The following is a 14,268-nucleotide window of genomic DNA, read 5'->3' on the forward strand; positions in this document are numbered from 1 at the left end:
GCTCCTTTTTCTTTTTTTTTTTTTTTAAAGATTTATTTATTTATTATATGTAAGTACACTGTAGCTGTCTTCAGACACTCCAGAAGAGGGCGCCAGATCTCGTTACGGATGGTTGTGAGCCACCATGTGGTTGCTGGGATTTGAACTCTGGACCTTCGGAAGAGCAGTCGGGTGCTCTTACCCACTGAGCCATCTCACCAGCCCCTTGAGCTCCTTTTTCAATTTTTTGTTTATGTTTTTCTGTGACAGCGTCATTAATTCAGAGTGTCCTGGAATTGGAATCTTCCCATCTCAGCCTCCGGTCTGATACCGGAGTTACAGATGTGTACTACTGCACTTTGCTTGTAGGCCAGGTTTTTGTTTTGTAGCCCCGACTCTCCTGGAACTTACTATGTAAAACTCAAGAGATCCATCTGCTTCTGTTTCCCATGTGCTGGGCTTAACCACCACCAGCTCAAGTTTTATCTTCTTAATTTTTGGCAACTGTAGATTTTCTGTGTTCAAAAGCTTCAAACCAGCCAGCCAGTGGTGGTTCAACACCTTTAATTTCAGTGCTCAGGAGTCAGATCTCTATGAGTTTGAGGCCAACCTAGTCTACAGAGTGAGTTTTAGACAGCCAGGGCTACAAAGAGAGACCCTGTCTTAGGAGGGGAAAAAAGAAACATATTTTTGTCTATAAATTAAAGCAGCCATATTCAGAATTTGTTTTCAAGTTTTCCATCTTTGTTATATTCTCTATATTCTATAGTAGAAACCTGAGGCTGCTGTTCACCAGCTACTAGCACCTTGCTCTAAAAAGGTTAGATCACATATGGCAAATAACACAGAGACCCACAACTGGTTAAGGTGTAGAGACTAAGGCTATGGGATACTTAGTCCCCTCTTCCCAAAAAGTGGAGTAAGGAACTGAAGCCTGTGAGAGTCAGAGGGAGGAGATGGCCACAGTGAGACAGCAGGGCAGCTGCACGTGTGAACTTGCAGCATCTGTGACAGCATGCACAAGTCCTGCATCCAGCCAGATGGGAGCCACTGGGAGAGGAAGAGTCACTTCTCTTTGAGGATGTGGCCCTTGGAGAGCAACCCAAGCACCAGTGGATGGCCTACAATCAAGAGGGTGTGGACACCGCAAACTGAATTCTGTGTTTTGTTTTGTTTTCAGTTTTCTTTGAAGAGGGCACAGAATTGGTGTTGACAAGTAAGGAAGCTGGATCTGAAAGGAACTGGGCGAGGAAGAATTGAATATGATCAAAATACATTGTATAATAATGTCAAAGAATTAATAAACATTTTTAAGGGGGATGGAGAGATGGCTCAGTGGTTAGGTTAAGAGAATTTACTGTTTTTGCAGAGGACCAAGGCTCAGTTCCCAGAATCCACTTGATGGCTCAGAATGGCCTGTAACTCCAGTTCCAGGGGCTGTGATGCCGCCTTCTAAGCTCTGTGGGCTCCTGTATGGATGTGGTTCATGCACACACATGCGCACACACACCACATTAAGGCCCATACACATAGTCACATAATATAGTATTTTAAAATACTTTTTAAAAAAAAGAAAACAATAAAGCCAAGTACTTAGAAAAATTTTGGAAGTTACTGTGAAAACTTGAGCATGTGAGATTCACTGTTAGATCTTTCTTATAAATTGTTCATAACATGGTTGGGATGACATATCTATGTGTAAAAATTGGGGTTTTCCTTAGGATCATATTTACCAACTTCTGAACTATTTCAAAAAATAATAGAATAACAGTACTGAATACTTGGTTGCTAATTATAAACTATAGAATAGAGACCATCTTGAGTTTGTCTCTTCTGAGTTTCAAGTTCATCCAAAGTTGGGAACTACCAAAATTATTCATTCCAAAAATTTAAATGCATATCTAGTACCAGGAATCATGCTAAAGATTGGGAATATAGTAGTGACTGAAGCCACTTCATAGGTTATAGGATGTCATAAAGTAATGGTTAACAAATACCTTCTCCTCATTTCTTCTTTGAAATATAAATATACTTTTTTTTTCATTTTTTCTCCTCACTTCCCCTCTCTCCCAGATCAACTCCTCCTCTGTTTCCCTTAAAAAAAAAAAAAAAAAAGAACAGAAAGAAACAGTGGGCCTGCAGGGATATCCACCACACAAGGCCTAAAAAGATACAACGAGGGGCTGGCGAGATGGCTCAGTGGGTAAGAGCACCCGACTGCTCTTCCGAAGGTCCAGAGTTCAAATCCCAGCAACCACATGGTGGCTCACAACCATCCGTAACGAGATCTGACTCCCTCTTCTAGAGTGTCTGAAGACAGCTACAGTGTACTTACATATAATAAATAAATAAAAATTAAATAAATAAATAAATAAATCTTAAAAAAAAAGATACGACTGGGCTCAAACCCATATCACAGCTGGATGAGGCGACCTAGGAGGAAAAGGGTCCCAAGCACAGGCAAAAGAGCCAGAGACACCCTCACTCTCATTGTCGGGAGTCCCACAGGAACACCAAGCTACATAGCTAGAGGGTATATACGGAAGACCCGGTTCAGACCCATACAGAGCCCCTGTTTGTTACTTCATTTTCCGTGAGCCCCATGACCCCTGATTAGTTGCTTCAGTGGTGTGTGTTCTTGTAGTATCCTCTGGCTCCGCCAAGCCTTCCTCCCCCTCTTCTGAGCCTGCTTGAAAGAAAGCACACTGTATCATAGGGAGAATATAATGAATGGAATTTGAATTGAGAACTCTGAAAGAGCTCCATGAGGAAGTAACATGTTAGTAGAGACAACTTAAGTTATAAATTAACCAAAGAATTCTGGCCAACCACAGGATTGGCGGCTAGAAGATCACTGCACAGTGAGTTCAAGGCCAGTCTGGGTTATATGAGACTTAGTCTCAAAAGACAACAAAACCCAAAAATCACCTCTTAATCAGGCATGTTTTTTTAGACTGATAATTTATCAAGCAATTATCTATATATAGGCATACCCTACTTTGGAAACTAAAACATCAGGGATGTTGTTTATTCCTGGGATCTTGGATGAGAAGAAAGAGAGGAAACTTGGGAAAAACAGGCCAGGAACAGGATACACCCAGTGAAGGAACAGATTGGATAGTGCAAACTTACGTAGGTAGGTAGAGATAGATTTTGTTCTACTTACATGTATGTCTATGAGGGAGTCAGATCCCTGGAATTGGAATTACAAAAGTTGTGAGCTGTCACATGGGTGCCGGGAACTGAGCCCAGGTCCTTTGGAAGAGTTTTCTTTATAATTTTCTTTAAAGAGAAAAGAGCTCATTTATAAGGGCTTTAGGGCAGCTGGAGGAGATGAAGGCCTTGGGAGAAAAGGAGGAGTCGAGTAGAAGGTTCTTGTATTTCTATCCCCCGTCCTCCTTTCTCTTCCCTCCTCACATCTCGTTAGAGTCTGTTTAAAAGTCCACTACAGCATTGAGATTGGTAATGGAGTGCCTAGAGGTTGGAGGTAAGGATTCATTACCTCTGCCCTTTGTTCCTGGGGTCTATCTGCAGCAAAAGCTTAATGGGCTATAGCCCCATTTCCAGCTCCACTTGGGACTCTGGATGGATGTGGAGGGTGGTTGGGGGCCTCAGAAAAGTGACATCAGGCACCTGCCGATGGGGATAATGAGGCTCACAGTCATGTTGTGTGTTATTGTGCCCATATCCCCCCAGGACCTCAAGTGAGGAAGGTGCTTTGCTGAAGTGTTAGATGATAAGGTCACCAGGATTGAAACTGAAGAGGGGTCAGAGAAGTGAGCATTTGCTGAGGAGCTGAGACTCTACAGTTTATCAAAGAAGCTGTTGACCTGGGCTTCTAGTAAGGAGAGCCTTGAGTCAGCTATGGGCTCCAGAAGAGCCAGGTGGCTTTGTACAGGCATGACCCTTGATGTTGGAGAACTTAAAATCTGTGTAGTTGGAGTTCATCTTCCAGATTTATTCTTGGGTTGGTGTTCCTAGTACCATCATCTCTATGAGAAATAGTTTACATACTGTCCCCAGGGAGCATGAGCTGTCCAAGTAGAGGGCAGTCAGTGTTTAGCCAGTATTCAGCCTCTGACCACATAATAGAGACAAGGCTTAATCATTGACCCCAAAGATGAGCTCTGGAGAGCAGTAGTACCAAAAACAAATGCAGGAAACCCCGGACTTCACAGGGAGACAGTAGTGTTGAGATCCACCAGTATGTTCTGGACTGATAGGTGACATGTACCGTGTGAATTGATGTAGCCAATTTCGAAAACTGGTAAACTGTAAACCTTAACCTGGTATAAGGATAATCAGCTCAGCCTTTGGCCCTCCTCTGAACTCTCTCAGCCATGTGACCCCATACCAGATTAAAGTACAGCTCATCTTTTTGGAGAGCAAAGATGTCTTGATTAGGGTTTTATTGCTATGAAGAGACACCATGACCAAGGCAACTTTTTATAAAGGACAACATTTAGTTGGGGCTGGCTTACAGTTTCAGAGGTTCAGTCCATTATCACTCTGGTGAGAAGCATGGCAGCAGCTAGGCAGACATGATGCAGCCAGGAAGGAGGACTGGTCTCTGTGCTTGGCAGAAAGCCTGAGCATAGGACTTTAAAACCCACCCCCCACAGTGACAGGACTTTCTCCCAACAAGGCCACACCTCCTAATAGTGCCACTTCCTATGGGCCAAGCATATTCAAACTACCACAAAAAGGAGAGATGTGAGAAAAAAGCAAGGCAGAGGCTGGGAAGGTGTGTAGAGAATAGTGAGAGAGGAACTGGGCCTTATTGGAAAGGCAGGCAAGAAAACATGGGATTAGAGTGGAGCAGTCTACACATCCCTGGGTACCCTAAGGACTTAACGCCTTCCCACTGGAGTGGAAAAAGTGCCATGGCCTCACAGTGTGGCAGTGGTTCATCTTGAACATAACCATAAACTTGTTGATGGGGACCAGTTCCCTTGTGCCTAGTATATTCCAAATGAGCCATGTCACTTTGATATCTGAGCCACCTCTTAGGAGTGCTTTAGGTTTTGGTCTAGGGTGAATACCACTGTGGTCACCTTTCCACTGTCACAGGCAGCCCTACTCTGACAGGAAATTGGTAGGTTTAAGGTTTTCATGCCTGCAGCCATGTCCCTCAGCTAATGCTTCTGCCACCTAGCTCTGCTAGTGGCTCAACCCACCCTCCCCCCAAACACACCACACATGCACACCCCTATGACCTACCAACACCTTGGCTACAGGGCTTAGCTGCTAGGCTCGTGCTTCTTCCAGGTTCCCCCTGTCAGGCTCCCCAGTTCATCTTTTTATTGGCTCTCCATGTAACTAATTCTCATGTCTGTTACTCATTAGTGTTATGGGTTTTTTTTTTTTTTTTTTTGGTAGTATTGTAGTGTTTTATATTCATGAATATTTTAGGTTTTTGGTTTTTGAGATAAAAGAGTCTTAGACTGTAGCCCAGATTGACCCAGAACTTACTAACTTGCTTTGACTAGCTTTGAACTTGTGACAGTTGTCCTGCCTCAGCTTTTTGAGTGCTGAGATTACAGGTATAAGCTACCACGCCTGTTACATTTTAGAATTTTATGTGATCATTTAACTCCTTGATATTTTTGACTGGGATATAATGGTTGCAAAGTCAATGTTGCTAGGTTGCTTTTAATATCCTGATGTGTTTATATGTTCATATATATAGGTTGCATGTATCTGCACAAAGTGGAAACCAGAGGTCTGTTTCAACTTTCTAACCTTGGTTTTGTATTTTTTGTTTTGGTTTTGGTTTGATTTTTCCAGACAGGGTTTCTCTGTATAGCCCTGGCTGTCCTGGAACTCACTGTGTAGACCAGGCTGGCCTTGAACTCAGAAATTTTCCTGCCTTTGCCTCCCAAGTGCTGGGATTAAAGGTGTGCGCCACCACTGCCCAGCCCCTAACTTTGGGGTTTTGTTCTTTGTTGAGACAGGGTTTCTTCACTGGCCTGGAGCTCACTAAGCAGGTCAGATAGACTGGCTAGCCTGTGAGTCCCAAAGTATCCTCCAGTCCCCGTCTGTCCCGTGCTGGGATTACAGGCACTTATCCCCACCCTTGTCTTTCTCAGGGCTTCTGAAGTTAGAGCTCAGGCTCTCGTGCTTGCACTAGCTACCACCACTCTACAGTGGAGCTCACCCCCCAGGCCTAATTTAATTTTTAACATTTAAAAATTTGGAGTTGTTGAGTTAGCCCAGTGGATAAAAGCCTTCCGTGCAAGCCTGGTGTTCAGTCTCCAGAACCTGTAGTGGAAGGAGAAAATGTTCAAGAAAGAAGAAAATCTTCCTAGAAGATGTTCTTGCAATCACACCAGTAATTATGAATAAGATTAAGAAGTAAAAACATTTTTTAGGGATCAGATAATATTTTTATCAAAAGTTCATATCTCTAACAATCTTTTGGTCTGCCAACTGCATTAATTTTTACTTTGGGATAAACTTAAGGGTGAAACAGAATGCAACTGTTAAGTCATTACCCTGTCTGATAATTTAAATATGAATCACTGAGACAGGTTTTCAAACTCATAGAAGCAGCTCCTTAAATTGGTTTCAAATCCTACATAGTAGGTTAGACCAATTTTCAGTTAAAGGATATTGAGAACTGCACAATCTATACAATTGAGATTGTTTTTATTTAACTGCCAAGTACAGGCAAAATGGTTATATAACTAGTTTTCATTTTCTCTATTTTATAAAAGAAAGTCTAAGTGATAATGATGAGTCAGTTGTTTTGGCGAGGGTTAAGGGGGAACATGTTAATATATGACAAGCATGTATGAACGTTCATTTGTGTGTGAATGTGCATATGTGCAGTGGGACACTTGTTGCAGAGTGTATATGGAAGTCTGAGGATAACCTTGGGTGTCAGTCCTTCCTCACCATCCTTCTTGCTTTCCTGCTGTGTGCTATTCTCCTGTCTCCACCTCCTATCTTCCCCATAGGGTTGTTGTAATTACAGTCTGGGGATTCAAACTCACCTTCACGCTTGTGTGGCAAATGCTTTAGCCATGGAGCCATTGGAAAAAGATTTTTGTCGTAGTGTTTGTTTGTTTGTTTCTTGTGGGGAAATGTCTGAGTATCTTGGTTAGTAGTTTTGTTTTTTTGTTTTTTTTTAAAGATTTATTTATTATTATATGTAAGTACACTATAGCTGTCTTCACACACTCCAGAAGAGGGAGTCAGATCTCATTACTGATGGTTGTGAGCCACCATGTGGTTGCTGGGATTTGAACTCTGGACCTTCGGAAGAGCAGTCGGGTGCTCTTACCCACTGAGCCATCTCACCAGCCCCAGTTAGTAGTTTTTTGGTTCTGCTTTACATTATTTTGCCCATAAAATTGTAATTTGGTTATAAATTCTCAGCTTTATTTCTCCTTAATTATTCTATAATTCTTAATTGACAAGTAAGTATAACTGATTATTGGTACTAGCTCTGAGTACAAAAGTCATTTCCAAGATTAGCAGTTTTCTACTTATGAGACAGGTTTTTTTTTTGTTGGTTTTTTTGTTTTTGTTTTTAAAAGACTTATTTATTTGTATGTGAGTACACTGTTATCTTCAGACACACCAGAAGAGGGCAGCAGATCCCATTATAGATGGTTGTGAGCCACCATGTGGTTGCTGGGATTTGAACTCAGGACCTCTGGAAGAGCAGTCCTCTGAGCCATCTCTGCAGCACATGATCCAGGTTTTAATGGTAACTTGAAAGCTCATCATTCCACAGGCATCACAGTCTGCTCCCCGTCCTGAGCATGTGCTCCCTCCCCTCCCCAGCGCTGGCTGGGTCTGCAGAAATATGCACCTGTTTCTCTTCCCTCTCTCATGGTGGAAATGGAACCTAGGGCTTAATCTGGCCTTTTTGTGTTACTGATAATCTTAAGTCCAAGAGTATGCTTAATTTGTAGTTTGCTTTCCTGAGCAGAGTAAACTGCCTTCCTTATTTATTTATTTATTTATTTGCAACTAATGTTCTCATCAATTGAGTTAAATATTAAGGAGCTGTAAATACAAAATGAACTATTCTGTTTTTGTTTTTATTTTGCTTTTGTATGAATGTTTTGACTGCTTATATATCTGTGTATCATGTGTTTGGCTGGTGCCAAGGAAGCCAGAAGAATGAGTTATATTCTACTACGCCGTTGGAGTTACAGACAGTTGAGAGCCACCATATGGGTGCTAGGACTCAAACCTGGGTCCCCTGAAGAACAGTCAGTCTTTTAAGCCATCTCTCCAGCCCTTTTTCATATGTGTTTCTCTTTAAAGGAATTACTAGTTATTTTTACTGTTTTTACATTTGTGCACATATGTGGAGCTCAGAAGACAGTTGAAGGAGTCCGATCTCTCCTTCCACCCTGTGGGTCCCTGTGACTGAGTTCCCATTATCAGATTTAGGTACAAAGCTCCTCACCCACTAAGCCATCTTGGCAGTTCCTAAATTGTTCTTTTAAAAAACCAGTTCTAACAAGGCAGACTCTATGAATCCTGTCATCCCTGGATCTATAGATAGATGTACTATATAAAGCTAGTGCTTGTGAAACTTATGCAGAACTAAACTGAGGATTTGAAATGGGCTGAAGGGCCCAGTGTATCTTCTCGACAGGCTGTTTTCTAGATGCTGGCCTTGCTGTTAGTGACTTAAAATTATCTAGTTTTGGTTAAAGAAAAAAAGAGGCAGATTTAAGTTTCTCAAATTATAGGTTTACTTAGGCTAGTACTTATATACCACTTCCTGGTACTTTACCATGTTCCAGGTGCTTCTGTTTCACAGTAGTAATCCTGAGCAGTTATGTGCAATTGTTAACGTTGTTGATATGTCACAGAAATTTATTCATTATATACTTCTTTATGGAGCTGGGCAGTAGTTACGCATTGCGAATATCTTTAATCCTGGCATAGGCAGATGGATCTGTGACTTCAAGGCCCAGTTGGTCTAGACTTGAGTTCTAGGACACCCAGGACTACAGACAGACCCTGTCTAAAGTAGTAATAGTAATAATAATTCCTTTATTATGATCCAGTTTTTTTTTATCACAAAGTTGAAAGTTAAAACGTTTGAAATAATTTTTTCTTTTTTACTATTATTGCAGCTTTACCAACAGGGACGCTTATGTCAGCTGGGCAGTGAATTCTGTGAATTGGAAGTTTTTGCTAAAGTTTTGAGAGCTTTGGATAAAAGGTAAATTTGTGTTTATGTGTATAAGCTTTCTTGCTTGTTTGCTTGCTTCCTTCCTTGTCTCATGTGGATCAAGATGGCCTTGAACTTGTTAGACTTCTGGTCCTCCTGCCTCTGTTTGAATGCTTGGATTATAGATAATGGACAGGGTCACCCCCTTGCTCCCAAAATATCTACCACCACTACAACAAAAACCTACTAAAATGTATATAACATAAAATTTGCCACTTACATCATTTAAAAATGTATAATTGTCTTAGTGGTTAGGAGCACTGGCTGTTCTTCCTGCAGACCTGGATTCAATCCCCAGTATCACTTGTCAGCTCACACCTCTCTGCAGTTCCAGTTCCAGGGCTTCTGACACCCTTATGCAGATATACATGCAGGCAAAACACCAATGGACATAAAAATAAATTATTAAAAATACATACAATTCAATAATATTAAATATACTTCCCTTGTTTGACCATTAGTAATAGACATTGCCAGAATGTTTTCACTGTCAAGACAAAAGTTATGAGTAGACAAGCCCACCACTGAATGCTATGACAGCAAATGCCATGGCATGGGAAGTAGAGCTCAATGATAAGTCTTGAAGAACAGAATGATGATAGCCACACTTTCTCTATAGTGGGAGTGAGTCAGAGAGCATGCTTTACTTTATAAATGCACAGAACACTTGCTGAGGGATCAGGCAGTTTTGCTTTGTTCTGAAGCAAGGGGCTCATGTGTGGGCATTGGTCCTCGCCTTACACCTTACTTGAGCCAATATTTCTCTTCGTGTTCTCTGCTGCATTTGCCAGGCTGGCTGACCTGTGAGCCTCTAGGAAGTCTGTTGTTCAAGCCTCCCATGTTCTTCTAGGGTACACTGGGATTACTGCTGCTTGTGCTGCTGTGTCCAGCTCTGTGTGCTCTGCAGTGAGGACTCAGGTTGTCAGGCTTGTGAGGCAAGGATGAGCCATTTCCCTAGCCCATTGTCTTTTTATTTTGGAATGTATGTGAGGAGGAGCAGCTAGCTCTAAAGGGATACATACCATCAGTGACTTCTCAAGAACTGCTTTTCTTTTTTCTGCAGACATTTGCTCCACCACTGTTTTCAGGCTCTGATGGACCATGGCGTTAAGGTAGCTTCCGTCTTGGCCTACTCCTTCAGTAGACGGTGCTCTTACATAGCAGAGTCTGACGCTGCAGTAAAGGAGAAGGCCATCCAGGTTGGCTTTGTCTTAGGTGAGTAATGGCAAAGGAGAGGGCATTTGACTCTGCAGTGGGCCTGTAGTTAAACCTTCTAAGCAGAAGGCTTCTTCCAAGAGTTCCCAGGCTGTACAGGCAGGTTGTGAGCAGCGTCATACCTGTGGCCTACTCACGGTCAGTCTAAGTCCTAAACCTTTCTGGCATTCTATCCTAGGGAGAAAACGTAACAGCATTTACATATGAGGAAGTAGATGTAGAGAAGCTGAATAAGTGAAGCTTTGAGTGAGCTTTGAGTGAGCTATGTTTAGCATGAGTTATGTCTGTGATCCCAAGCATGCCATTCAGCAGTGTCAGGGCAGCACCATCCTAAACTCCTTAGCTACTGACTACTTACTGTATGCTGTGGCGTGAGGCATACATTTTCTCAGGGACCGGTTTTGGTTTTCATTTCTAAAAGTAGTTATTTTTAATTTTGGGCGAGCTACTGCAAGGATAGCAGAAACATCACTTTATAATATCCTAGAAAGATTTTTACATATAGAAAAATACTGTTTCATAACTTTGTAGTGAGTAGTTTCACAACTGTACAGAGTTAAAAAGTATGTTTTAGGCAATTATTTATTCAAATTATTATTTCCTCCTTCTGTCCAGATCATACTTTTTAAAAGTTAACTATATATGATGTAAATATTACGGAGTTTTTAGCTCAGTGATTTAGTGTAAGCGTGTCTCTAACTTTCAGGCAGTTTACTGAGTCATTTAATGCTGCTGCTTTTGTTCTTCAGGTGGCTTTCTTTCTGATGCAGGCTGGTACAGTGATGCTGAAAAGGTTTTTCTGTCCTGCCTTCAGTTGTGTACGCTACATGATGAGATGCTCCACTGGTTCCGAGCAGTGGAGTGTTGTGTGAGGTAAGCTGAGCAAATCCTGTGATTAAGTGCTACTTAGTTATAGAGGTACTTAGTGCTAGTGATGCTTAGTTATAGTGGTACTTAGTTATAGTGGTACTTAGTGCTAGTGCTTTGGGCTTAGAATTCTGCCCTTGTTTCCAACAGTTGATTACATCTTTACATCATGGTCTCATTAGTCTAATCTCGCATCTCCAAAACACACACACACACACACACAAAACGTGTCACCTACACACATGCATAGTCCAGGCTGCCCTCGAACTCTGCCTCCCAAGTACTGGAATTAAAGTGTGCAACACCATGCCTAGCCTATTTTGTTTTTTATTAAAGTAAAAACTTCCTTGAATGTTGGGCAAGAAACTTTTTTTTTTTTTTTTTTTTTTTTTGGGTTTTCAAGACAGGGTTTCTCTGTATAGTCCTGGCTGTCCTGGAACTCACTTTGTAGACTAGGCTGGCCTCGAACTCAGAAATCCGCCTGCTTCTGCCTCCCGAGTGCTGGAATTAAAGGCGTGCACCACCACGCCTGGCTAGGAAACAATTTTGACATGGATTTAAAGAGAATCAGAATTTCATATCTGAATTTCCTGAAGTTCAAAGGTAAATAGAAATGAGAAGCTAAAAGAAAATAGTGGTATCTCAGTGTTTGAAAGAAAATAGTATATATACCTCACTGAATTTTTAGGACAAAGGAAAATATTTTTAAATCCAAGATCCAGCAGGTCCTAGTGTGTACAGGTAGATACCCCGTGAGTCTTAGAAGGCAAACCCTCTGAGTCAGTCACGAGCACGGCGCGTGGCATCCTTACTGTGATACTGCTTAAGGTTAATCCCGGCTTACCTACCCCTCAGTCCTGTGCAGTTGTTAGTGCCTCCGCTCAGGCTCTCTCATCAAGCAGGAGGAATAGGAATGGCTGACAGAGAGCTGACTGTGTGCTACATCGCACAGTGGTTTCTTTATTAGCTTAAATCCAACTAAGTGAAACAGGGACAGAATCAGAATTGAGCCATGGCTGCTGACCTAGAGGTTAAAGTCTCATATGGGAATCTTATGAAAAGTTGTACATTATCAGTCGGAAATTTAGAATAAAGGAACAAATTTCTAGAAATGTACAAACTATCCAAATGATGATAGGAAAAAAATTGAACGTCTCAACAGACCCATAACAGGTAGAGATTGCAAGTTTGTATTAACAAGTAGAAATTGCAAATTTTCTTATATCAAAGTCAATCCAGGACAGAAGATTTTGCTGGTGAATTGTAAGAGTTAGCTCTGGTCCATTCCAAACTACTAGAATACCGAAGAAGAATTCCTTTCCAACTCATTTTATGAGGTCATTATGACCTCATTAATGAAAGCCCAGGAAACACATAAGAAAAGACACTTAGAGACTAGTGCCTCCTTAAATACAGATCAGAAATCCTTAAGAAAATATTAACAAATAAAACCTAAAAAAATATCTAGAACAATTTATTGAGTGATCTTAATTAAAGTGAGGTCTAAACCAAGAATGCAAGAGTACTTTGACATATGAAAATCAAGAAATACACTATACCGTTATAATATAGACTGAATAAGAAGTATGATAAGTTTCCAACAGTGGACGTTGAAAAGTATTTGACAAAATCCGCTATCCTTATTTAGTAAAAACATGTAGAAAGCTAGGACTAGAAGAGAACCTCCTTGCTTTGACAAAGAACATTTATGATAGACGTACAGGGCATCATGGTATATGCCTGTAACACTAGCCTGAGCTACATAGCAGGACACTGTCTCAAAGAAAGAAATAGGGTGGTACTACGGGAGGGAGTTCGGGATGGGGAAAGAGAGAACAGTTAACTTGGTAATACGCTGGATGGTTTTTCTCATTGGATCAAGAGAAAGGTAAAGGATGTCTTCTACTAGAGGTCGTCAATATTATGTTGTAATTTTTAGTCAAAGTAGGCAAGAAAAAGAAATAAAGAACATCTGTATTGGAAATGGGAAAAGGACTGCATTCATTGAGCTCAGAGACTTGTGACTAGGTGTAGTGGTGCACATCTGTAATCCCTGCAATCGGGAGATAGAGAACAACCCAAACCCCTGGAAACTTTGCAGAGGACATTATCGAGACAGTGCTTTATTTTTGTAATCTGGGCACTCAGGGGACATTCCTTCCTGTCCTTGCACCCAGCTTGTTCTTACTTATTTCCTTTCAGATAGGATCTCAGTATATATCCAAGGCTGGCCAGAAACTCAGGTCTCTTACCCAAGCCTTCTGAATGTCAGAACAGGGGTACACCATCATTCTCACTCATCCTGACTCAAATAAAGACAGCTTGCAGAATGGGAAATGGTATTTACAAATCAGGTATTGGACAAGGGTCCAGTATCCGGAGTGTATCAAGTAGTACAACTCAACAGCAAATGATCCAAGTTTTTAAAAAGACAGGGACTTGAATAGACCCTTTCCAAAGAACCTGTGTCGATTGCTGTTGTGCATGTGAAGAAATGTTAGTGATAGACCTGTGCGTCTGTGACTTAGGGAACTCTAAGTTACACATGTCCCATACCACTTCACAGGGACCAAAGCCATGTAGGATTTTTTTTTGTTTTATTGTTTTTTTCTGTTTCATTTTGTTTTGTTTTTTAGATTTATTTATTGATTTTATGTATATGAGTACACTGTAGCTGTCTTCTGGAACAAGCAGAGGTCCTAAAATTCAACTTCATGTGGCTTCTCAACAGCCGCATGAAGGCTCACAACCATTTGTACAGCTACAGTGAACTCATACATTAAATAAATAAATCTTTAAAAAAAAAAATCCAAGTCTATCTGCAGATAAAAAGATACTTGTTCCGTGTATACATGAGATCACTCCATTACCCAGGCTGACCTTGAACTCATCTGTAATCCAGGCAAGTTACTGTGCAAGCCTTGAGCAAATTGCCTCATTTAATTATCTGTTGAGTTTTACTCTTGTGTGCTCCTTCATACTTGAGTTCCCTGCTCAAAAACATT

The 14,268-nt window shown here is 41.2% G+C and overlaps 1 protein-coding gene across 1 annotated transcript in view; it reads left to right on the plus strand.

The window, feature by feature from the left end:
* Appbp2 (amyloid beta precursor protein binding protein 2) overlaps positions 1–14,268 on the plus strand; it is a 46,974-nt gene that overhangs the window by 8,675 nt on the left and 24,031 nt on the right. Inside the window, exons 2-4 of the mRNA XM_021177544.2 lie at positions 9,084–9,172; positions 10,245–10,396; positions 11,146–11,269. Of these exons, the coding sequence (XP_021033203.1) occupies positions 9,084–9,172; positions 10,245–10,396; positions 11,146–11,269 (365 nt within the window). The remainder of the gene's footprint in view (positions 1–9,083; positions 9,173–10,244; positions 10,397–11,145; positions 11,270–14,268) is intronic.

The sequence above is a fragment of the Mus caroli genome, unplaced genomic scaffold, assembly GCF_978045245.1.
Source record: "Mus caroli unplaced genomic scaffold, Mus_caroli_1 scaffold_13, whole genome shotgun sequence".
Lineage (NCBI taxonomy): Eukaryota > Metazoa > Chordata > Mammalia > Rodentia > Muridae > Mus > Mus caroli.